This window comes from Sarcophilus harrisii, chromosome 3 (assembly GCF_902635505.1).
Source record: "Sarcophilus harrisii chromosome 3, mSarHar1.11, whole genome shotgun sequence".
Lineage (NCBI taxonomy): Eukaryota > Metazoa > Chordata > Mammalia > Dasyuromorphia > Dasyuridae > Sarcophilus > Sarcophilus harrisii.
In genome coordinates, this window is record NC_045428.1 from 307,347,524 (window position 1) to 307,375,030 (window position 27,507).

General features: G+C 35.8%; 1 protein-coding gene across 5 annotated transcripts in view; it reads left to right on the forward strand.

Moving 5' to 3' along the window:
- EPHB1 (EPH receptor B1) overlaps positions 1-27,507 on the forward strand; it is a 705,608-nt gene that overhangs the window by 642,420 nt on the left and 35,681 nt on the right. For all 5 annotated transcript variants that reach the window (XM_031959775.1, XM_031959773.1, XM_031959774.1 and 2 more), the window contains exon 12: positions 3,325-3,540. In XM_031959775.1, coding sequence (XP_031815635.1) covers positions 3,325-3,540 — 216 coding nt within the window. The remainder of the gene's footprint in view (positions 1-3,324; positions 3,541-27,507) is intronic.

Below are 27,507 nucleotides of genomic sequence, written 5' to 3' on the forward strand. Positions count from 1 at the left end.
CAATAAATATGTTCTGGCTACTCCATTGTTTATGAATTGACTCAAGAACCAGAATATTATGGACATACAGGCCTCATTTCATATAACACTGACTGGCCTAACATAAGGAGGTGATAGATTCCAATCTGCTGAGATCAAAATATGCTTTCATCTCATGAAAGAGGAGCCAGGAGGACTGAGAGGTCAGGGCTTCACCTGAGAATGTCCTTCCCCATCAATTCTATTTTGACAGCCCTCTCTGGGGAAGTCTTCTAATAAACCTGTGCCTTTTGCAGAGAAGGAGTTCCTTGCAACTTCAGGGTCACCCTTGTATGTCCTTAGTTCATCTCATCTTGTGTCTGAAGCAATATGAAGCAATAGTGCTTTTCTGTTTGACAGTCTAACCTTTTCTGGCCCCAGAAACCATATAAGAAACTGATTTTAATTTGAAAAAAGAAAGAAAATAGAAAGCAATTCTCCAAAGATTCGAGATACATTATTCCAGGATAAAGCAGTTAGATGCAGAGACATGGCAAACTTGGTTAGATATGTTTGCAAAAATGGACCTTTACAAAGCTGCTAAAATAAAAAAAAAAACAATTAAAATCCCCCAAAAGTTTCCACAAGGTAATTTCCTTGGTCATTTCCACCATATGTTGTCTACTGTCACAGGCAGCAAGGAAAACAGTGAATCAGAACCAGTCATTCATTCAAACAATTAGTAGTTAAGTGGCTACTATGGGAAGTACTACAGCAGAGAAGAAAAGAAACATTCTGCTCTTGAGGACTTTCGAAATGAATGAGAAGAAGCAGTAAACTATACAGTAAATATAGTGCATTATAGAATATGATAATTACATAAAGAAGAATAGATAATGCTAAGAGAACAAATAAGAGACATTGCTTACAGATTCATAAGATTGAAGTTGAAGTAGAAAACTCATTTTAATCACATGTGAAAACAATGAAAAGTTAGGCTTTTGGGTTAATTTTTTTATCCAATTGAATAACAATTTCTCCCATCTTTTTACAGTGAAGAGTCAACAAAAAATATGAACTAGATAGAAGATATGTAGCATAAATCCAGGTTGAGAAGTAATGTCTTTAAAATTTGCATGAGGAAAAAACTTAAGAGAAGGATGAGGATGGACCAATAAGAAATAATCCAATAATTATACTTTACATAGAATATATTCTGAGACAAAAGATTTTCAAATGCATTGTTTTGTTGGCATATATATATATATATATATATATATATTATTTAAAGCAAACATCTTAACTGATACTGATGCAATATTTTTGATGTTCATCCTTTATACTTTAAGAAAAGTATAGGGTCTGAGCTTATGATTTCATTGCTATTGAAAATTTCTAAGTAGGGAAACTTCCTTCACCAATGAGAACAAGTATATTTTTGCAGGTTAGAGTCTTAGAAAGTTTCCTGAGACATTGAACATGGAAGCAACTTACCGAAGTCCACACAGCCAATACTGTCAGAAGCAAGAATACTTCCATTTACTGACTATGCCATTCAAGGCAACTGTTATTCCTTCCTTTTTATATCTGAGCAAAATGAGGCAAAGAGTTGAAGAAATAGATCTCAGGCCATATACTCAAGGACAAAACTAGTGCCAGAATTCGTGTCCTGACTCTAGTGAGATCCTTTCATTGACTATATTCTTTTGTTATACGATAACACGATTACAGAGAGATGATGGGGAATGTGATGGTGTCATACTTAGGGGGAAAGAAGAGGTGCTACATTTTTGTTAATTTACCTATTGACCACTGTGTAAAGAGTATGCATAGGAGTATATATAGCTAAATGTGACACAAATGTAAATCAGACTCTCTGTGCTTAGAATCTCTGCCCATGATGGTACTTCCCTTAGTTGTTTGTTAAATGGATCTTCCTAAGGCACAGATTTAATCATGTCACTCTCCTACTCAAGAAACTCAAGTGGTTCTCTAGAACCTTCAGGATCAAATGTAAAGTCTATTTTTATCCTAAATTCTTCCTACTCTAGCCTCCACTTTCTACCTATCCAGTCTGCTATACCCTACACCCCACCCCTATATATTCCAAAATCCAGTGACACCTGTTTTTTTTTTTTTTTTTTTTTTTTTTTGCTCTCTGGGCATTTATTCTGGCTTCCCTTCATGGCTAGAAGGCTGACCCTCCTCATAGTCATCCTGTGACTTCTTTCAGATCCTAGCTAAAATTCTACCTTCTTCAGAAACTTTTCCTGATTTCTCTTAATGATAGTATCTGCCTTCTTTTGATTATTTCCAATTTATCCTGCACATCTTATTAATACATAGCTGTCAACATGTTTCTGCTATTAAACTGTGAACTTCTAGAGGTCAGAAATGTTATTTCTTGTTTGTTTTTGCCTTTCTTTGTATCCCCAGCACATATAGTCAAGCTTAGTAAGTATTTTTTGACTAACTTTCTAAAAAGCATACAATATAATGGAATAAATAGACACATAAAAATACAGAGATACAAACTAATCTATGTAGCAATTGAAAAAATGGGGACTTTGGAATAAGAGAACCAGGACTTGAATATTGACTATACTACTTGCTCTCTGTTGAATTCAGAAGAATTATTTAACCTTTGAAAAATGGAGAAGTGGTCATAAATGCTCTCCCAGGTTCTTTCTAGCTCAAAATTGATAATCCATTGATATAAAATCTCTGAGAGGGACTAAGTACATAACCACGGACTCATCTTGCCATGATTATATTAGTCAAGGAAGACATGGTGGGGGAGGCGAGGGATTTCTTCTTTTCCTTTTTCCTTTTTTTTTCAGAGAGGCAATTGGGGTTAAGTAACTTGTCCAGGGTCACACAGCTAGTAAATGTTAAGTGTCTTGCCTGATTCTAAGGATGATGCTCTATCTAATGTACCATCTAGCTGTTCCTGGGTGAGGAACTTTGGTTTGAACAGCAGAATATTCCAGAGAAAGAACAACATGAGAGGAGTCTTGAGGAAAGGGATGAGCATCAAAGGGACTGTTAATAGGGGCAGAATTAGATTGTGAGATATGTGCTGGATCTAGATTTAAGAAAAAAGCTAGATAAGTCAATTCATCTCTCTGAATTTCAGTTTTCTCATCATCAGAATGGAGTTAATAATATCTACTTGTTACTGTGATAAGGATCAAATGAGATAATTCTTATCTATCTTAAGGAGCTCTATCAATGTCACCTATTTCTTTGGCTTGAGGGGAAAGTCTGAAATAAGGAGTAATGGGAATAAGGGCTTTACAATTTCTAAAATGCTTTTTTTTTGTTGTTATGATGACCTAAGTACTTTTTTAAAATATCTAATTACAGCAAAACGATGGACAGTTCACAGTGATCCAGCTGGTGGGGATGCTCAGGGGTATTGCTGCTGGTATGAAGTATCTTTCGGAGATGAATTATGTGCACCGGGACCTGGCTGCTAGGAATATTCTTGTCAATAGTAACCTAGTGTGCAAAGTGTCTGACTTTGGCCTCTCCCGCTACCTACAGGATGATACCTCGGACCCCACCTACACCAGCTCTTTGGTGAGTCTGCACTTCATTCCTTGAGAATGTAACAATATATTAACAGTAGTATTCTAGGCTTCCTTATATGAAGACAACACCTTCTACTCCATCATCAATGAGAAATACACAGGGAGATACAGGGCAGGGAGGAAGTATTTCCCACAACTTGTTATGGGTTTGTAGAGTCAGTCATCTGGCATTTAATACCCCACATTAACAATGCATACATTTGTAAAATGGCTAGCAAAAGAGAGTAAAGGATACATGGTTCTATGACTTCATGCGGTATAAGATTAACTAATTCCCAAGGGTACCAGCTTCAGAATCTTAGTCTCATCTCTGTGAGACACTGTTCTAACTAACCACTGATAGCATTAACAATGTCAGTGGATTCTCACATTATAGAAATCTCCTAGCTCATCCCCTGGTTTCTAGACAGGACTGGCATCAAACCATATTAGATTAAGATTAGATTCTGCACATATGCTATTGCCTGAATAACTATAATTTACTTTTGTCTGAATTTGCCCTTATTTTTCAGGCAAAAATAGATTCTGAAATTTCTCATATACACACCTTCAGCCAACCAAATTATTTAGATTAATCAACAATTCAACCAACAAATGTGTTTTAATGGTTTATTGTGTGCCAAGAACTGTGTTAGATTTGGAATAAAAAAGACAGAAGGGAAATAATCCCTCCCTTGAAGGGATTTACATTATTTTGGGAGTGGGAGGTAATATACATATATATATACATATGCACACACACATATGTACACATACACTATATATATATAACATATATATGTAACTATATATATATACATTGTTTATGTGTGTGTGTCCAGACATTTAAATCATATTTAACTCTCCATGACCCCCTCTGGTGTTGCTAGGAATATTCTTTTCAAAGATATTGGATTGATTTGCCGTTTCCTTCTCCAGCTTATTTTACAGATAGGAAAACCACAGCAGAGGTGAGTGACTTGTCCAGGGTCACATAACTAGTTAATGTCTGAGGCCAGATTTGAACTCAGGAAGATGAGTCTTTCTGACTTTAGGCCCAGTGCTCTTAGGCACTGTACCACCCAGTTGTCCTATTTATGTTATATGTACACACACTCACATGTACATACACACACATATATATATATATGCAGAAACAATCAGATATGTATATATACACATATATGTATACATATTATACACACACACACACACATATATACATATTAGATTTTTTTGAGAAGGTAGGAAAACACGAAAGTACTGTTCTTCTTCAACTACAGAGAAGGTATTTTATAAACTGGACAATTTATTTAATATCAGTAATAATGTTCTGAATTCATATAGTACTTAAGAGTTAGTGCTTTAGGATTTTACAAAGTATTCTCCTCATTACAACACTCAATTATAATGAGTAGGTCCTTTTAATCCCCAATTTACAGCAGAGGAAATTGAGATTCAGATAAATTAATTAAATTGAATTGAGTTTGAAGGGAGTGGTCTGATCAAGGGGTTGGAGAGATTGTGAGTCAACTGGACCTCCTGCTTGAATTTTGCAATATTTGTGAGAAGGGTCTCACAGATAGAGCCTTAGGACCCACTGATACACAGAAGAATGTCTAGGACATTTGATTTAGTACACAAGGAAATGGCCATAAAATAGCACTGAAAAAGAAGGGGCCAAAAATATTAGAGATCTGAAGGCATTGGTATTAACAAAACATTAATTGCAATAGCTTTGTAGAGATTTTGCTTCAAACTCTGGTGAGAATAGCAAATGGGATGATAGGCAGAGGTGTTCCCTCAAGGGAGAAGATAATTAACAGTTTGATGAACCTAAGAGATATTACAGAATTTGCCAGACAAAAGCATATATAGTAAACTAAGATTAGGAAATAACTTTGATTTTTGAATGTCATATTTTTCTTTCATTGCCCTTGGTTACACAGTTCTGACTGTCAGAGCTAGAATTCAAACTCAGGTCTTGTAGCCTTAACTCTAACCATACCAAACTGCTTTCTCAATATTAAAGTGCTCATCAGTTTTTCAGTGATCATACCTAGCCCCTTTCCTTCAAGGACTGATACATGAGCTATCCTTTTTATTATGTTTCCTTTATTTTTCCATTGAGATAAGAACTAGATTTGTGATTTTGTGGGTATATGATATTTCTATACCTATCAATTCAGGTCAAAATCTTCTCTGCAAATTAGTCATAGCTACCTACAGTAGTGAGAGATTAGATAATGCAAGGGTATTTGGGCTGATTAACTACAATTGGACATATTGTAATTTGACTTTAACATAGTGATGTCACTTTGGTCTTCTTTGAGAACAAAGAACAACAAACCAATCAATCAATGGGAAGAAGGGACAAACTAGGGTTTCTTGGGGCCACAGGTGAAAGTTGGGTGACAAGTAGATACCCAAAGTGGCTAAGTATCCCTGAAATGGGCTTAGCAAATGCTTATCCTCCCAGTAATACCTCATACATCCCAACTGTACCCCAATAAAACCATTTTGGCATATGGACAAAACAAGGTTGAGGGTAACTGATGGGCCTCAGACCCATCGGTGATTTAGGGGGCCATTGTACTCCAACCCATAAAAACTTCCCCCAGTGAAATGGGGAAAAGAGAATAATCAGTTTCAACAGCCATGAAAGTAGCTGAAGCAGGTGCTGTGGTGTGCTTAGAGTTTCATTAGCCACTGAAAATGTCACCTTGATTTTTGTCTTACTACTAGATTTCAATGACTCAGGAAGTTAGAGTGAGGCTGATGACTTTGTCTGACTCTGCCTTAAATAAATCCAATTCACGGACAAGTCAAGATATCACCCATGATGTCATTGGTCCTGTTCAAGAATGATGAACAGCAATAGGAAGGGCAATAGACTATCACATGCTCAGTCTTAAAGAATTATCTAAGGATGATTTCCAAATGTCCTATATATTGGATTACACACACACACCTTGCTTCCTTTAATTTCACAATTTATTTTTTTTTGCATGTTTCCCACTCACCGAATATAAGGAATACCAATCATTTTGATACATAATTTCTTCACACATCTGGTAATTTTTTCAGGTACTTCTCATCTTTGCATATCCTTGAAAAGAAAAACATAGATCCTTCAATCAAAAGCTTTTCCTTTATCTAAGTTTACCGATTATTCTTCCTATCTCCTCTCCTTAGTATATTCTGTCATATCTCTTAGGTTCACCAGTTAGTCAGTTCTTTTCTAGCCCTCAAGGGCATACCTCTGCCTGTAACTCCATCTGTTATTCCCACCAGACTTTGAAAAAAAATAAAGACCTGCAAAAATTTTGTAAAGAATTTTTAGTAATGTCATTTGCTTCCAATTTCCAAATTAATTTCTTTCCTATTTTAAATGTCATTATTTTGGTCGTTTCCTCTTCTCCCAAGCAAAATAACTGAGATATGTGCTTCTCCAGCAGACTGTTGCTCCAAGTTTGCTCAATCTACTCCCACAGGTTTAAAAAGATCTGTCACAAAGCTCTCCAGCTCAGAAATGCCTCCCCATCTCCAATAGTTTAGTCAGGCCAATCCCTTCTTGAATCCATTTGTGTCTCCAATTCAATTCAACAAACATTTTTAAAATGTCTATATTGAAGACCTGTGCCTAGTGATTAACTTGCTTTTCCCCCCTCAAAATACATCCTGCAGTTCTCAGAAGTTTATGAGGAAACCATATATATTTTTTTTCACTATGTACCATATCTATCAATCTTTCTAATTCTTAATTTCCAAGTCCACATGGTCAGTCACTTCAACATCTTTCTTTAGGCTTCTCTAGGAAGACATTTTTAGAATTCAGGTACTGTTTGCCTCAAAGATGTCTTAAAAATTTGTCCATGGATGTTTTAGCCCAAGCCTGAGTTAGAATGGTCAGGTAGTTCAGACTCGGGGTTGGAATGAAATAAGTTTTCTATAGACTAACTAACAAAAGATGTTTGCTTTGCAATGGCACAGGAAACCTATTCAGTGAGGTTAGAATATGGATTATGTTGGTTTCAGGTCCATTGTTTCCACAATGGTGATATGTCTCGTCAGAACCATGTGTCAAAACATAAGGAAGTATCTGCTCCTTGTGAGCTGGACTTTTGTACTTGGAAAATCAGGAAGCTACACTGATGGTTTGAGATTTAGTTCCTTGGATCAATTAAGGCTCAATGATCATTCCATTATCTTTTAGGGAATTATTAGCCTAATACAATTAGCAAGGGACTTTTTAGTACATGATGCTTCTACCACAATGAGGAAAAGCAAGAAATCCTTAGGCATTGGTCCATTTTACTTCCTATGTGCAAGACCATGTTGGCTGGGAGGTACTTGTCTATGTCCTCTTTTTTCTCCTGGAAATTTCTTGAACTGCTGTCAAACTTTTATTTAAGAGCCATCTCAATTTGTATTTTATTGTTTAACCTTATTGTCTACCTCTCTTCTCTTTGTGCATGCTGGGATGTTTGTAGGTAAACCGCTGCTAGAATTTCAATTTCTTTCCTCATCATCTTGATTCTCTCACTCCTTTTTACTTAATCTTTCTGGCCTTTGTTTTCTCTATGTCCTTTGGTAAATTTTTCACTGGGGAAATATATATATATATATATATATATATATATATATATATATATATTTCTGTTAAAAAAAACATTGGCTTTGTTCCTCTTCTTAAGAACTTTTTTTTCAGAAAATTCTTTAATAATATGCCCTATCAGTCTCTCAAGTCATAAAAGGGGAATAGATCTTTCTACCCATTGATTATCCTTCTTACCATATTAAAAAAAGAATCCTTCCTGTTCTTATGTATTTTTTTGCCTTCTTTTTTCTTCCAGTAAACTTGACTTCTTATTATCTTTGCCTGTCCCAGCCCCAGGTGACCTCCCTGCATTAAACTGGATAGAACCTGTTACAAGTCTTTATTATCATCGAGAGATTTACCAGTTTTAAAGAAATTTATTTTGATTATTCCAATGGCATCATCAGGTTTTCTCAGTTCTACTAGTATATTTTTATAAAAAGCATGCCCCAGAATGTGTATCCAAAATAAACTTCTTATGTATTTATAGACCAGTTCTAATTATCTAACTTCATGTCTCACTTTCTGGTTACTCTCTGTCCTACTCTTTATTGCCAAGACACAGTTTACACACATACCCACACCTACACCCACATACACACCCTTTTTTGTTGAAAGAAAGGCATCATGCCTCTAAATAATGTGTTCCCTTCAAGTTTCTTTGCAAGGGAATAAACATTCACAAATTTGATCTTTTCTTCCACATTAATCCATATGCAGGATCTGCCTTTTCTAGCACAAATGGAAACAGTCTTTAAAGTCCTTTACCAGTCATCAACCCAATCAAATTCCATATCTTTGGATAACCCAGATCATTTATTTGAAAAGTGTTTTTAAATTTTTTTAAAAGAAAAGTATCTTAACCTTACATTGTTCTCTGTTCTTCTAACCAGTAGGAAGACCAAAATTCTATTCAACAAAACCACTAGATACAGAATCAAAAATAAAACAACCATGATTTCTGGTGATATTATAATCTACTACAGGAAATGACTTAGCCTCAACCTAGTCCTTTTGTGAACAAATAATTTTTTTCCCTTAATATCGAGCCTATTGTATTCTTTTCAAACTAAAATTTCAACAAGATCTTTCTTCAGAGCTCTAGAAGCTGTTTCATCTTTAGCCTTCTACATTCTTAAGTTATTCATATTACACACCGCTACTTCATGTTGATCTTTACTCATGTTTGGTGAGGGGGGGTGGGTATGAATTTAATGAATTCTTTTAACTCTATCCTGTTCTCTCAAGATTTGATCTCTCTTTTTCTTCCAATTCTTCTGGCTTCTGTTTCCCCCCTTCTTACATTTTTTACTCCTTTGTGGTCTTGGCTTCCATCTTAGTGGACCAATTATCCTCTTCTATGCACCTTTTCTACATGAATTTCTCTTTCTTACTCAATGAACCATATACAAAGCTGTCTCCTTTATGGCCTGCCTCCATTGTCTCCTTTCCTGCTGTTTTTTTTTTTTTTTTCTTTTCTCCTTTCGTACTTTTCTTGACACTTTATCTCCTTTCATTTGTTATTTGTTCTTATCAACCTGTCTTATTACCTGCATTCAACAGGGCAGAGTCTAATGATGCTAGTTCAATTGTTTTTCACCTTTCATGTGGAGCTCTTGGAAGTGGCTTAGTTATGTCTATTTCATGCTTACTACACTCTGTTCTTGGGAAGTTTTCCTAGTTATGTCCTTCTTCTCCCGTGTGAATTATATATACAACCTCCCTTCTAGTCATCACAAAATTATCTTTGTATTCTTCCTTTGTTCTTCTCATCTTGTTTTGTTGTTATGGAAAAATGTTGGATTTAGCATCAAAGGACCTAGGTTCTAAATGTGATTCTGCTAGCAACTATCTCTGTGAGCCTAGAGCACACATCTCATCTGTTTCAATTGTAGTTTCTTTCCAGATTCTCCTTGATCAGGTTGTCACTATATCTTAGAGGAGGAGAATTTGACCTGGAGTCCATGAATTTTTTAATACTTAGGTCGACAGATAGAGGAATGGATACATGAATAGATAGATGGGGAGAGAGAGAAAAAAAGAGAAAGAGAAGAACAGAGAGACAGAGAGAGGAGAGAGGGACAGAGAGACACAGAGACAAAGACAGAGGAAGACAAACATGGGTGGATACAGAAATAAACTGTTTAAATATAATTGGTTTCCTTTGTAGTAATACTTAGCACAGTGCTTGGCACATAATAAATGCTTACTAAATGTTTATTAATTGATTGATTTTACCTTATGCATTAATAAAATGATTCTGAAAAATGGTTCATAGGCTTGATCAAAACTGTGAAAGGGCCCTATGACACAGAAAAGTCTGAGAATCATTTTTTCCTAGAAAATCTCTACAAAGTGCCAGTAGTTCCATGGCTCCATGCTATTGGCTTAATCATTTTATATAGTCTTAGAATATACCCTAAAATCTATTTAGCACACCCCATTCCTTTCAGAAAATGCCCTATAATTTCTAATATCAATCCCAGATAGATCTGTCTGGTAAAAATGAATGAAGCAGACAGGCCATGGAGAAGCTATTTGCTTCCTAGCAGCATCCTACCCCTCCTAAAATCCTATGAGAACCTCCTCCTTTTCCAATGGTAATGGACTAGATCTATCAAGATCTACAACTATTTACAGATACCATACTAATTAATGATCAAGGAAATCATCAACCACAATCCTTCTGGTAAGATGAAATACCTTACCACCTACCCCACCATTATGTCTACAAAAACAACTAGCATTGTTATTTTACATTCTACTGTGCCCTGAAAACCTCTGGATGTTTATTCTTTATTAATGAACCAACCTGCCTATTTTGGATCCCTAATTGGCATGTTAAGTCTTGGAAAGCAGTTAGCCTTGCTTTTCTATTTATACCCCTAGTACTTCATACAATGCTCATATCTAGTCACAAGTTAATAAATGATTTTTATTCATTCATTAATTCATTCACTCATTCATAACTAAAATGAAAGAGCTGGCTAATGTGGTGATATATTTCTATATTTCCTGTTACCAAGGAAACTAAAGCTGGTTGATCTCTTGAGTTCATGAGTTCTGAGATGTAGTAGGGCTAAACTTGATCATTTGTCTCATCTAAGTACAACCCTAATATAATGAGACCTGAGATCTAGGGAATCTCATATTGCCTAAGGAGAGATAAACCAAAGCAATCACAAACAGAATAGGTCAGATTTTCCTGTCAGTTACTAGTGGAGTCAGGCTCAGGAGTAGTCCTTGTACTTTCATCCTAGAGAAGATAAAGCAGTTAGATGAATAGAGTACTGGGCTTGGAATTAATAAGACTCATCTTTGTGAGTTCAAATCTGTTCTTAGACATTTATTAGCTGAGTGAAAAAGTCACTTAATCCTGTTTACTTCAGTTTTCTGTATTTTCAGTACTTCTCATCTGCACAATGAACTAAAGAAGGAAATGGCAAACTACTCCAGTATCTTTGCCAAGAAAACCCAAAATAAGGTCAGAAAAAATCAGAGATGAATGAAAAATGACTGAACAAGAGTCTCAAAAAATGAAATGAAACAGTTGGCCTATATGACTTCTAAAATCTTTGAAATTCTAAATCTATGATCTACAAGATGGTTATTACAATTTACTCTGTATAATAGGCTCATATAGACTTAAGGGTTACTCTTTATTTCTCTCTTGAGAACTTAATCATTTCATGATTATTTTCTTGTCTTCTAACCATTCATTACTGTACTTTTGAAGGTATCAGACATTATACATATGATGAATAATGAATGGGCTTTGTTACTAGGACAGAACTTGGGCAAAGAGTTTAATCTTACACCATGATACTGTCCAATAACTTGCTTTTTTTTTGAGCAAATATGGAAAGCTCAGAGACAGACAATCTTTTTGGTTTTTTTTAGTAACTCTAATTTCAAATCTCTCAGAATTCCAAACTTCTGGCATGAGTAACCAAGACATAAATTAACAAACCCAATCATGTAACTGATTTAGATGACTTCTCTCTAATCCTAGGATCATAGGGTTTACAACTAAGAGTGACTTTTGTGTTCATCTAATTCAAACCCTCAATTTTTGAAATGTAATAGAATAAAAAGGGCATTAGATTTGAACCAAAAAAAAAACTCAGGTTTTGAATCTCTTCTCTAGAGTTTACAAGCTATAGAACAATGAACAAATCACTTAAACTCTTGGGGCCTGTTTCCTCATTTGTAAAATAGGGATACTGCCTTCACAGGGTTATAGTGAGGATTGATAGAGGGAGTGCTAGTAAAGCTATGACAATGCCAGAAGATATTATTCCTAGATGGGAACAGGGAATAAGCATTTCTATGATACTTACTGCATGACAGGCACTCTGATAAACGTTTAACAAAATTAGCTCATTTGATTCTCATAAAAGTCCTATGAGGCAGGTGATGTTAATATTTCCACTTTACAATTGAAGGAACTGAGACAAACAAGTTAAATGACTTGCCCAGACCTCTAGAGCTGGCAAGTGTTTGATTTGTACTCAGATTTTCCTAAATCCAGACTCAGTGTTCTGTCTACTGTACCACTTAACTGCCTCAGAGGCAGAATTTGGGATTGGAATTGTAATAGCAGAGTATATAATACCCTCCATCAAGGTAGTACCTACCTTATGTAGATCATTAGAAAAAATTCTAAAAACTGTGGCCAAGTTACTATGCCTTTAGTTTCTTCCTTCTGAAAGAAAAGAGTTAAATCTTAACTAATTTCGCCATTAACCAGAAATCATAAAGTACACAGTAGTAGGCTGTAAATAACTCTTTCCCTCTAGGACCTTATATTTTACTAGAAACAGCGACTCCGTAATACATTCTCATCTTTCCAGGCAAAGAAGTTCTCATATCATCCTTGGTTTCCCTCAAAGCTAAACTCAGACAACAACTCCTAGTCCCCCTAAGTGCTAGGAGGACTTATTATTATCTTTTAGCTTTTATTTATTTTATTTCTTATGTACTTTTCTCCCTATGTGGAGTATAAGTTTCTTAAAGGCAGGGATTATTTCATTTCTTAATTTTTCATCTTTGTGTCCTCAGGGCCTAACAATAATAATAACAATAATAATAACAATTAGCATTTATGAAACACTTTAGATTTTCAAAACACTTTAAATATATATTAATTCATCTGATCCTCATACTAACCAGTTGAGGGAGATATTATCATTATCTCCATTTTATAGAGAAGGAAACAAAGGCAAACAGAAATTAAATGACTTGCTTAGGATCACATAGCTAATAAATCTCTGAGGCAAGATTGGGACTCAGATCTTGTTGACTCTTGAATCCCATGTGCCCACCCATCCTCCCAGTTTTCTGCCTATTACAGTGTCTGGTACATTAGGCAGATTTTGAATAAATGCATATTGATTGTTTTGTTGATTAATGAAGCAGACTCATGCCAATGATACACACCCCTTATCAGAAATTTTGCTAACAGGGGCAAGGAAAATAGAAAAGGCATAAAGATGCACAAAGTTGTCAAATCAATCTTCCTAATGCCCAAGTCTAACATTATCTCTAGTTCAAAAAACCTTTAATAATTCCTTATTATACGTAGATCAGGATACAAATTTCTTAGCCTGATATTTAAATCACAATTGGACTTCAACCCAACTTTCATACCTTCTAATGAATGGAACCCTTGCCTCTTAGTCAGAAAAACCTAAATACAAACTCATCTTAGATACTCATCAGTTGAGTGATTCTGGGCAATTCACTTTTATCTGTGTCTCAATTTCTTCATCTTTTAAATAAGGGGATTGTTCTCAGTGGAGTCAAAGGTTCTTTCCAGCTTTAAATCTATAATCCTATGTATTCTACTTTCTAAGCAAACTGGATTATTAATTGTATTAAATCCTATTCTATTGTCACCTATTTCTGTCCATTTATAGATCCTGGCCCATGCCAGAAACATTTTTCTCCATATCTCTGCTTTTTAAAATCCTTCTCTTCCTTTTAGGCTCAGCTTCAGAGATACTTCCACCATGAAGTTTCCCTGATTCCCCCAGATGAAAATGATTTCCCTTTACTCAGATTTCCCCAGAGTCCTTAATGTAAATCTCTCCTTTGCAGTTATCTCACACATATCACTCTTATTTGCATGACCTGGCATTTAAAAGTATCTTTCACCTAGCTTTGAACCACATATCCAGCTTTACAGTAGAGAAGTCTGTTTACTATCCAGACAAACTGGGGATTTTTTCCTTATACTTTAATAGAAGACAGAAAGAAGAGATATATCATTTTGAAGATAATCTTCTTGTAAACCTTCTTCTTAAGTTAGGAATGTCCTGTAGGGCAGAATCTATATCATTTTTCATATTTGAATCTTGCATATTGCTTCTTGAATTGAATTCAGTTCCAGTATATAGAGTGTCTCTTTGGCCCCCTAGGCTTTGTGAAATCCTAAGCCCTGAAGCTACAAAGGCAAAATTAGTACTTGATTGTAAAGGGCTAATAGTGTAAAGGGGAAACAACATGCCAATAACCATATATAAATTAAATATAGACATGATAAACTGGAAATAATCTCAGAGGGAAGGCATTACCATCATGGGAATCTGAGAAAGACTTCTTGGAGAAGGTGGAATCTTTGTTGAGACCTGAAAAACTGCCAGGAGACAGAGATAAGGAAGGAGAAACTTCCATGCATGGGAAACAGACAATAAAAATGATCAGAAATGGGATATGAGGGGCCAAGATGGAGGAGCGGTATAGCATCTCTGCCAGGTCTGAAGCCTGGCCCAGCTTTGAATTGTTGCTTCTGAAGATAGCACCCTTCCCTCTTTCTCATTAGGCATTACCCCTGCTTTCTAGATTCGAGAAGATCAGAACTTTTCCCCAGTGCTTCTGTGTTCAGGCTGAATTTATTGATAGGAGATCTACAGAATAGCATTAGAACTGGAAATGACCATAAAGATCACCTTTGTTCCCAGAAGATTTATTAGTCACTCAGTCAACAAACATTACAAAGCATCTGCTATGATGTGCCAAGTACTATGCTGGGCACTGGAGAGACAAAAATCAAAAACGAAAGTATTCCTTTCTTTAATGACCTTGCATTCTTTTAGCTATCATAAATCAATGATCCGTTAAAAGCTAATGGAGAAGCTATAGGGGAGCTAAAAGACTACTGAACATTTCTTCCAAACTGTAACCAATATCTCTCCTATCCCAGACATTATGCACTTTATTCAACAGGTCACCAAAAAATAGGGGGAAAGAATATTACCAAAAGTAGTCATTTTTCCTTTGTTTTGTTTTGTTTTGCAGAGATGGGGGCAGAAGAAGGAGAGTTCAAAAGTCAGGGGTTGAAATCATATCAAAGATAGAGAGTCTGCCATCAGGGATAAGATCTATTGCTAAAATTTTGGCATCTTTGGGGCTTCTGGGGAACTGGCCATTCCACTTCACAAGTGTGCACTATAGAAAATAGAAATGTTTTTACTATTTAAATGAAAGAACATATACAAACATATATGTATAAACATACACACACAAATAGTCAAGCCTATGACTTCCCCTGATTTAGAGAAGTCCTTTTATCTGTACAACATGGTGTTTCAGGGATTTTAAAAATATAATTTAATACTTTGAGGACAGAAAAAAGAGAAAAAAAGCATCTCGAAGATAATCCTTGTTGTAAACCTCTCAAAAAAAAAAGTCTCTTTATCTGAAGCTCTCTGTTTCCTTTAAAAAGTTGCCACTAAGTAAGTTTTATCTCTCTAGCTGGTAGATTTTCAAACTTCAGATATTGCTTTCATCCTTCACAAAGATAACAGTTTTTTTCTTCTCTGTCCATCTCCCTTAGGTCTATCTTACTCTCCTTTTTCTGAGTTTTTCTCCTTTTTTACATTCTTACTATATTTCTCTGTCTATTCTGTTGTTTTTTTCCTTCCCCCTTGAGACAGTTTTCAAATTATGACTTCTTACCGTTCTTGCAGTAATTGAACTAGGGAAAAATTCTCCTTTGGATGGAGTGGACTTTGAGGAGAAAGAAGGCAAGGAGGAGAGTTTTCTACCTTGGGAAAGCCTTTTAATTACAGTGAGAGGCAAACTCCAGGCATAGTCCCTTGAAAATTCTCCTGTAGCATTAATTAAGCTGCAGGAAGACTAATTCAAATGCCATTCTATACCCCATTCTTCCCCTGATACTATGATCCCAGTGCTCAAATAATTTATTTTGAGATAATCCAGTTAGACTCTATTTCTTTGTTGATCACTTCAGTCACCCAAAGCTTTATTTTGGATACAAGGACCTTACTACATTCGTCACTGACAGGGATGATAGAACCTTAGTAAGACCTTTTCTAATTATTATTGCAAAGGTCTTCCTATTATTAGTATTTATATTACAAGCATGAGAGTGTGGTGCCTTAGGCCAATAAAATGCTGACTCAGATAAAGAGTTAGCTGTGTTTCTTCCCTTCCTCCTGAAGAAGACCAGGTGCTGAAACAGAGAGGACCAGTGAACCAAAAACTGATCATCTTTTAGTATTTTTAAATGTGTACTTCCATAGAAAAAAATGCCTTATGAAAAGATCTCTGGATCTGAAGTCCAAAGGCGTAGATTTGAGTGAAGGCTTTGCCATTATCTCCTGGCTACATTATTTTTGAGCAAATTGTTTTCCCCTCAGCCTCAGTTTATTCTTCTGTGAAATGAGAGGGTTAGACTATAATCACTTCCAAATTTAGCATCCTTCAAGTCTGTGAAACCCTGATCCTGATTATTAGTCCTAGGAGAGCCAAAGCCTTTTTGTTTGTTTGTTTTGTTGAGTCATGTTCAAATCTTAGTGACCCCATTTGGGATTTTTTTTGGCAAAAATATTGGAGTGGTTTGTTATTTCCTTCTCTAGCTCATTTTACAGATGAAGAAACTGAGGCAAACTAGGTTAAATGATTTGCCCAGGTCACCCAGATAGTATCTGAGGTCAGATTTGAATTCAGGTCCTATTGACAATGTTTTATCTACTGTACTACCCAGCTGCCTCCTCAAATCTTTGAGACTGAATTAACAATCACATTATATAACAACCTTTATATAGACACTTGATAAACTAAAATCCTCAAGTCAGAGTCATCAGAGATTGTTGGGGTGGCAATGACTTTGACATCTTTTTTGATGTACTATGTTGCAATTACTTATTTGTCTTGATTCACTAATTTAGTAACAAGTTAGAAGAGATATCTTATTTAGTCATAGAATCTCAGTGTTAGAAAATAACTCAGGAGTCAACTAGCCCAACAATATGCCCAATAAAGTAAATTTACAAAGTCCCAACAAGGATTATCCAACCTCTGTTTGGCTTCCTGAAGTCATTTTCAACTAATAACATGATTTCCCAACAAATCAGTAAATATTATTAAATGCCTGCTAGACAGGAACTTGATTTGTTATTTCATTGGTGTAGGACAATGGTATCAAACTCAGATAGAATTATAGGCCACTAAACTTTGCAGGTAGCATATTAGCTTAGAAAACAGCATATTAACATCATTTATATTCTATTGTATCTTTATTTATTATGTAAAATATTCCCCAATTACATTTTAATTGTGTACAGGAAGTACTCAGTGAGACTGCTGAGCACAGCATGTTTGACACCTCTAGGGTAGGGCACTAGTAAAGCTCTTCTAAAATTTCAGGTTGGAAATTTCTCCAAGTTTTACAATCTCAAATTGTAGAGCACTGAGAAGTTAGATATCCCAGTATAACACAGCTAGTGTGTATCAGAGTCAGATCTTCCTAGCTTGAAGGCCAGTTCTCTATCCACTAAGGTATTTTTATTGTTCAATTATTTTTTAGGAAAATGGAGGCAGAGTTGAGTGACTTGCTCAAGATCACTCAGCTATTAAATAGCTGAGTCCAGATTTTGAACTCATAGAGATGAATTCCTGATTCACACTCTGGTATCACCCAGCTCCCCTGACTAATACATGCTGCATCTCTGTAATAAGATCCAATAAATTACACTAGCTCATGTAGCCACAGCCTAAGAGAAATCTTGCTAAAGGCAAGTAGCATTTTAATCATTTGAAATATTCTGAGTAAATTGTCCAAATTGTCAGGAATGGACAGTGAGTTCGATAGCATTAAATGTAACAAATACCAAGAACAGGATGAAGAAAAACTGACTTTATATGAGCAGACCAGAAAGTGACCAAGGGATTAGAAGTATATCAACATTATACATATTATTAGGAACACAACAATACAGCATATAGAATCAGGAGGTAATCCTTCCATTATACTAGCAAAGGTCTTTATTTGGAGGGTTTCTCTATCTAGCTCTAAGCTCCACAACCAAGAAAGTACATTGATAACTTTGGAAAAGCTTTAGTGATTAGTCTCAAGGGTGAATGAAGGGTTATAAAATAAGACCCATAATGTAAGGTTATATTGAGCTTAAGAAGAAATAGCTAACAGGCTACTGAATGATGAGCTTGAAGTGTAAGAAGGCTCTTTTTTTTTTTTAGCACAGGATAGCAACTACCTTTTTTTTTTCTTTTTCCACTGAAGACTAAGCCAGTAATTAACCAAGCAACAAACATTTATTGAGAGGAGCAGGGAAGAGGAGAAACAGAGATACGAAACATGAACCAGGATATGCTGGAAGTATGGCATTCTTAAGCCATTAAAATTTTCACCGTCACTTTCTTAAGTCAAGAAAATTAACCAAACATTTTCCCTGATGTACAGGTTTGCTGATTTTAGAAGTATAAATGCTCACACTGAAAATTTAACAGTGGATTCTCTGAGACAAAAAGACTTTCTCTTCAAAAACCTTGGTTTCTTTGTCTGTACAATAGAATAATAATGTTTATATTATCTTCCTCAGAGGCCATGAGATAATATATTTAAAGTAATTTTAAACCACATTTAGTTTTGGTTTAAGCAGCATTAAGTTAATGTAAGGGATTAGCATCAAAATTATTAAGAAGAGGAGAAATGGAAAGGTAAGGGCCATTTAGGCAGGACTAAAATCAGAATGTGTATGTGTGTGTGTGTGTGTGTGTGTGTGTGTGTGTTTAAGAAAAGAATGGAATTAGCATTTAGAGCAGAAAAGGACTTTAGAGAACATCCAATCCAACTAGTTAACTGCTGCACTGGATAAAGCACTTAGCAGAGAATCTGGAAAATTCATCTTCCTGAGTTCAAATTTGACACAATATTTGTGTGGCCCTGGATAAATCAGTTTCTTATTTTACTCAGTTTCCCTATTTGTAAAATGAACTGGAGAAGGAAATGAGAATCACAAGCTTGGCATACAAAACACTCCACAATCTCACCTCCACCTCTTCTTCTAATCTTATCTTTTTGCTGTTGTAATTCTCTGTGATTCCATTTGAGGTTTTTTTTGGCAAAGATACTGGAGTAGTTTTTCATTTCCTTATCTACTAGACTCAAACTGTAGTTTAGGAGGTTTTAGTCAAGTCTGAAAAAGAAATCAGAACCACAGATTTAGAATTGAAGGGAACTTGTAGAACACCCTTCTCTCTTCTCCTAAATCCTTATTTAATAGACGTGTAAACAAGGACTGAAAGTAAGTGATTTCCTCACAATCACACAAATAGCAAATGTCTGAAGAGCTAAGTTTTGAACCTATGTCTGCTGCTACCAGATTCCATTATTCTTTCCATTATGCCAATATCAATTTATTTCTTTTATATTAAATGACTACTTGAAAAATAGAATTTCATCTAATTTTGAAAGAATGGGATTTTTCCCTGAAGACTTTAACATGGACCTGAAACTACTACCAGGTCTTAAGATTCTAAGTTTTCATATTTCCTCCATTTTTTTCTAGTTTTTGGTATAACTTTCTTTTTTTCTTTAAATTCAATTACATCCTTCTCCTTGCTATAATTTAAACCCTATTTGGCACCTCTAAAGGTGGCTGTCAGGTGGCATAGCAAATAGAGTGACAGACCTAGAATCTGGAAGGTTTCCAGAGTTCAAATCTGATCTTACAGTGGTGTGACCTTGGACAAGTGACTTTACACTATTTGCCTCAGTTTCCTCATCTGTAAGAAGAAAATGACAAATGACTTCAATATATTTGCCAAGAAAGCCCTAAAAATGAAGTCACAAAGAATCAGACATGACTGACCAGCAACAATAATAACTAAAATTAAATTCTTGGCTTTAGAGTAGTATACTGGGTGACATGGGTGACAGAGACTACTCTGATCTCTCCTATCTACACCACAGGTAGATATATAAGATAGCTCCCCTCCTCCCATAATTTTCCTGTAAACTCAGGGAATTTTAGGGGAGGAGTGGCTAACATGTCATTGCCTTAAGCCCAAACCAATTGTGACCCCAAATTTAAAGCATCTAAGTACCCAGTCCCAAAATCAAGTTAACATTCAAAATAGTTTTATAAAGGAATATTTATTTCAAAGGTCTAAAAAGAGTGAACATATAAATATTTCTCCCAGTATAACAGGAGTATAATTCCTTTATGAACTACTTCTAACTCTGGGTAAGAAGCTAAGATTCATAGTTTATCTTAGTTCCTATATAACTCTATTCCCACAAAGGTCTAAGCCCAAAGTCCTCCCTGGACTGTCATTCCAAAACTCTGGTTTCTCAAGACTTTTCTGCTGAGCAGTATCCAGCCTGGATTACTGACTCCAAAACTACCATGCTTCAAACTCTAGGGTCTCAGGACTCTTCTCTCCACACCTAGAACTCGAGGGGACAGACAAAACAAGACCAAAATCCATAGCTCACTTCTTGGGCTACAGAGTCTAAGGGGGAAAGGGTACTTTCTCTCATCCAGCTTAGTATCTAGTGCCCTGTTCTGTGGGTTAACAAGATCTTCACAAAAAAAAAAAAAAAAAAAAAAAACAAACAAACAAACAAACAAAAAAACCCAAAGGGAACAATTGTACTTATTTGATTTAAGCATATAACAGTCAGTTTAAGCTCCACAGCCATTAGAAAGAGATAACTCCCACCTACAGGGTAAGGAGACATAGAATATTTCTTTTAGAAGTAGGTCATTGGGGGCAGCTAAGTGGTGCAGTGGATAGAGCACCAGTCCCTGAGATCAGGAGGACCTGAGTTCAAATTTGACCTCAGACACTTAACACTTCCTGGATGTGTGACCCTGGGCAGCAAGTCACTTAATCCCAATTGCCTCAGGAAAAAAAAGTAGTAGATCATTGGCATCTCTGAGGTAAATGCCTGCATCCTAGGTGATCTGGGTGCGCATTAAAGCCCTCTTACACATACATTGTTGGGATTCCTTTCGATATATGTTGGACCAATGTGGTTCAAAAGGCAACAGAGCATGTTGCCAATGGGACCCATTATATGGATACAGGACTTTCTCCCAGTGCAAAAGAGATCAAGAGAGCAAAGTATTTTAAGGCTAGAAAGTCTTTATCTCCTGACATGTTTCTCCATTAAAAGGAGCCTAGATCCCTTATGTGAGTAAATAAAGATGATAATTATTTTCTAAACAGACCCAAGGAACCTGAATACATCAGTATCTAAGCAAGGACATATTAAAGTTCTCCTGGGAAAAAATAATTCAGAAAACTTGATAGTAGAGAATTTTTTTTAATAAAATGCAGCTGCTCAGAACTGTGGGGAGGAGAGTTAGAGAGATGGAAAGAAGGGTAGATGCAAATTGAGACAGAAGGAAGGGGAGAGAGGAGGGGAAAGTAGGGAGGGGAAGAGAGATAATATAGGAGGGCAGGAGAATAGCTGATCAAAGGCTGTCCCAATAATATTCACTAGTCAACTCCTTTAGCTGCAGGGGGAATATGTGGGAAGGATTTTTTGAGTTGAAGATTTCATTTTAATCCTCCCACAAAAGCATTCAAGTAAGCCCTTTCCCTGTGAGAAAGCAAGAAGGGGAGAAACAGAGAAGATTTTCAGCGAAAATATCCAGTAGAATACAACTAATATGGTTCACTTAGAGAATACATGCCCATCTGGGCATTTGATAAAAGGAAAAAAAGGGGTATGTAAGTTATAAGTAGTATCTTAGTGTGCTTATGGGTATAAGACATTCTACCCTGCTAGTGGCTTGACTTACAGGAAAGGGGGATTTTTTTGTGTCTAGGTGGAAAACTTTTCTGACCTAGCATGCCATGTTTTCATTTTTTCTCCTCCCTAGCAAGTTAGAGCACTTTTCAGGTAGACATCTAAGAAGTCCAACTGCTTCCTTCCATTTTCTGAGTCTTGAAGATGTTTTCATCTCCAGGAAGTCCCTGCTAACATTCCAAATCCACAGCTAATTTAGTGTGAGCATAGGCTAGAAACACAAATAAATGTATACAAATACACAAAAAATCTCTATTCATCAACACAAGGAACTCCCAGTGTAGGCTTCATTGGTAGACATCATTGAAGTTTCCAATTCAAATATCACATTGTGAACATGGTAGATAATCCTAAAGAGTAGTCTGGGGCATATGGAAATTAAGTGACTTCTCTAAAGTCACATAGCAAACAAATTAGCAAGGATAGGATTTGAACTTCATTCCTTGTGACTTCAACCTCTGCCTAATATGCCAGGTAAGTTGATAATTAATTGGTGAAATTATGAAATGGAGGCAGGTAAACCTGGTTCTTTGGATTTTCAGTGAGAAAGACAATGATTGGCAATGGGCAATAAGATGGCAAACACACTTTAATTAAACCCAGAAGGTTTCCAGGCAAAAATCCAAAGAGGCAACTAGCAAAAAATGGTACAGACAGGAGATGGGGACATAATAGAAAGATGAAGGAAATGAGGCAGGGTAGGGAAGGAAGTAAAACAGAGTATCACTCATTTAACCATGGATTAGCATTGGGAGCACTGGGCATTATGTAGCCCAAGAAGTGAGCTCCCTCCCTCCTTGAGGGAGATGGAAGATTGTTGGGGGGGAGGGGAGGAGTTTGAGCACTCATTTTTATAGGGTTTTTTTTTCTTTTAGAAATAAACCAAGTCCTATCTGTGTAACTTTAGGGTTACTTCAATAACATCCAAATCATCTTAAAAGTTATCAGTGAAATTTCAAAGATACCATCCCAAAGTTATCAGCACTTTTTTGATATTCTCCTGGTCTGGGATTGTAGAGAAAGTTGAAAACATCTTCAAAGCTCAGAAAATGGAAGAAAGCAGTTGGACTTCTTAGATGTCTACCTGAACCCCCAAGTTGCTAGGAAGAAGAAAAAATGAAAACATGGCATGCTATTTCAGACTTAGTCTGAAATTTACATGGCATAGAACAAGAAAGCTTAACAAGAAGTACCTAGATGGTTTCTCCTGATTCAGCATATATGACCAGAATCTGAATTTTAGCTAATAGAAGATACAATTTATAAATTATTCTCATTTGATTTGGGGGACAGTTTATATGCTTTTTCCAGATCCCTCTTTGCAATCTTACTTCCTGATAATACTTGCTGATTAGAAGGGGAGGTGGTAGTCAAGGAACCAGAAGATTCACTTTTAACACACTAAGTAATGGATATATGATATATGATATGATTTGTTATGATATGAAATGATGTGATATAATTACTACAATGCATTAATATTTGCCTTAATTCATTGGGAAAGGAAATGGTAATAACCTCTCCAGTACCTTTCCCAACAAAATTCCATGAAGGGCTCACAAAAAATCAGACATGTATGAACAACTAAACAACAACAATAATATAATATAGCTTGATAAGAGTATTAAGAAGGTTCAGGACAAAGGGGGTCTTTGAGATGAGGTCTAAGGGTGATCACCTTCATTTTCAAGGAAGATTATGGAAGCCTTCTAGAAATAGTGGTGAATCAGTAGATGTAGGAATTCAGCAGTCAGAAACGGGGAGGGAGATGATTCTAGGATTAAGAGAGGATCAACAGTTTAGAAGAAGGATTTGCAGTCAGAGAAACCTGTATTCAAATTCTGTTTCAGCCACATACTAGCGCCATGATCCTCAGGAATTTATTTAACCTCTCTAGAACTCTTTTTTTTTTCATCTCCTATTTTAGTGCTTTTCTCATAGGGTTATTGTAAGAATCAAATGAGATTACACAGAGGAAGGGCTTTGCAAACCTTAAAGCACTGTGTCAATTTTAAATATTAATGTAGAGAAGAAAGCAACTTCAATAGCTTAAACAGGTGATAATAGGAGGATGCCTAATCCAGTTGGCAGTAAAGTGGGAGATATAATACATGGTGCAAAGGTGAACTAATAAGAATTAGTGACAATTAAGTGAGCAAGCATCTATTAAGATCTCACTATATGCTAAGCATTAGGGCCAAGTGCTGAATTTGTAAATAAAGAAAGAAAGAGTCTCTGTCCTTAAGGAACTCACATTCTAGTAGAGGAGAGAAAACATAAATAGCTTTGTACATACAAAATATCAAGAGAATAGTTTGGAAGTTGTCTCACAGGGAATAAATGACTATGAGGGTGACTAGGAAAGGCTTTTGCAGAAAGTCACATCTTGACTTGAGCCTTGAAAGAAGCTGGGAAAATCAGGGAGCAATGAGGAGGGAGAGAATTCCAGACACAAACTAATTGAAAGACACTTTTTTTTCAATCATGACCCTTTTTCACCTGAGAAATTTTTATGTGGTTTCAATATATAAATATGTATGTATGTAAAATAGGCAAACATTTACTGATAATAAATCATAATTTCGCAAACCCTACATATGGGGTTACAAGTCACAATCAAGAAATTTTGCTATAGGACATCCAATTTGAGATATCCAATTAGCTGTAAGATATTCAAGACTCGAGGCCAGGAGAGAGGGCTGAATAAATCTGAGAATAGTCTACATAGAGATGAAAATTGAATCTGTGGGGTTTATAAGATCAATAGAGAAACTATAAAGAAAAAAGAAAAGAGGGCCTAGGCCAGAAACTTGGAGGATATCTATGGCTACCAGGTGTGATTTAGGTGAAGATGCAGCAAAAGAGAGTCAGAAGGAGTATTAGACAGATAAGAGGAGAAATAAGAATTGTCAGTGTCATGAAAACCTAGGAAAACAAGATAGCAAGAAAAGAACAATCAACAGTGTGAAAGATGGCAGAGAAGTGGAGAAAAAGGGATTAAGAAAAGGCCATTAGGTTTGACAATTAGATGATCATTGCTTACTTTGGTGAGAACAGGTTCTGTTGAATGACTATCAGGTTAGAAGCAGAACTACAAGCAGAACTCATTAGAGAATGAGGATGAAGGAAAAATTAAATAGAGAGTTTCAAAACAAGGACACAGTGATTTCAAAGGAAGAACTGAGTCAGGGGAAAAGTTAACAAACTCAATTTTATATATAATGAGCTTGAGGTAACAGAAGTGTCACTTATAACCCTTTATTTAATTCATTTTGTAAAGAAAAGTTCAAGATAACCATTTATTACAATTATACCAGCTAAAAAGAAAAATGAGATAGCAAAATGTAGAGACAAATCCATTCCAGATGTTAATATGAACTGTGTTTGCCTACCCTGTGACAGAGCCTTCCAAGTTCATACTGGTTTGAGCATTGTGCCTTGGGCCTAACATAGTGATGTCATTTTTGTCTTCTTCCAGCATGGATAACAACCATTTGTCAAGTACCTGTTGTGTGCAAAACACAGAGTTGGGTACTGTTAGAAAGCATAAAAGAATAAGATAGCCTCTGCCTCCAAAGGATTTTATAGTTGTATCAAACTGTGTCCCCTATTTTTAAATAATCCCAAATTGAAAGGACTCTGGTTCATCAATTTTTCAAATAATATTAAAGAGTGTATCTACATAGCATCAAACTCATGTGATTGCTTGAATTTGAGTAATCTAACAAGGTTCTAAAGAAGGACTTTTTTCCCAGTGTGACACTTCAAGTATAGACATGAATATTATCTAGAGAAAAGACTTAATCCTGAATTTTCCACAAATCATATCTAAATTTGTTTTTTTTTTTACTTACTGAATTCAAATTTCTCCCACAGTGATCTAATATATTATACTTGGCTATTTCTTATAATATTTCCTTATATGTCTTCATTTTTCAATCATGTCCAACTCTTCATAACCGTATTTGGGATTTTCTGAGCAAAGATATTAGGAGTGATTTATCATTTCCTTCTGCAGTTAATTTTACAGAAGAGAAAACTGAGGCAAACACCATTAAGGGACTTGCCAGGGGTCACAAAGCTATTAAGGGGCAGACGCCAAATCTGAACTCAGAAAGAAAAATCTTATTGACTCCAGGCTTGGTATTCTATTCACTGGCCCACCTAGCTGTCCCCAAATATTTCCTAATTCTTAATTTTTTAAAAGAATACTTTGTTTTTTTAAATGCAATAGCTACTTAATGGTCCAATTCCACTGCCCATTTTAGGAACTTTTGATATTCTGTCTTTCCAGTCTGGGCCAATTTGCTTCTTGCTGGGCAGCTCAGTAGCTCCCATTTCCCAAAGGTCTGACTTTCTTGATGAAAGACTCAGTGCATATATCTGAGAGCCTTAATACACTGAAGCTCTGGACTCCCAAACTCATTAGCTTCAGCTTCCCAGTAGCAGAGATTACAGGCATAAGCCTCCCCCAGTCCAAGTTCCTTTTTCTGAATAGATTAATTAATCTAAATGTTAAATGGAGGAGGAATAGAGATATTAGGGACCCAGCATCCTCAAAATTGACCTCTTTAGTGAGTTATAGCATCACCAAATTTGACTGTTGGGGAAAAGGTGAGTACTTGGCCTTTAGAGATTCCCAATATGGTCTTAATTATACCAAAGAGAGACGCTGTTTTGAATTTAAAGAAAAGTTGAAAGTGGCGTCTTTCATTCAAGCATCCTCTGAAAGACTGATTATGATATATACATTTTCCTAGTGCTATAGACTAATAAAAGTTTTCTCCTCCTGTTCCCCTACTCTCCCCCCCCCCCAAAAAAAAAGAAAAAAAATATTCCCTTGATTAACCTTACTTTTCTCAAGTTCATACAGGCCTTTGCAACATTTCATTTTCAGATTTTGTACTCTGGAGGGCAAATAACATTGATCTCTCCTAACACGGCAAATCTCTTTCTGTGAAGCCCCTGAGGTAGAGAATCTTCCTTCCATATCATGTTTTATTTTGTTCTATGAATCAGGAATTCTACTAGAAGTTTAGTGATTATTCTAACACGTTTGTCAACAATTTAAAAAAAAAAGACGTGTTAATTTCTAGCATTAACATATTTGTAATTTTTTTAAAAATCTGTTTTTTTAAAAACCAGATTTGCTTAAATGAGAGATGAGAGGACTTCAATAAGGAGGGAACAGAACAAGTGGGAAACAAATTAGCCCATAACCATTAGCCCAAGATTCTAGCCAAGTTCAAGGGTCAGAAGGTCTAACCAAGAAAGAATAGAATCAGTGATCA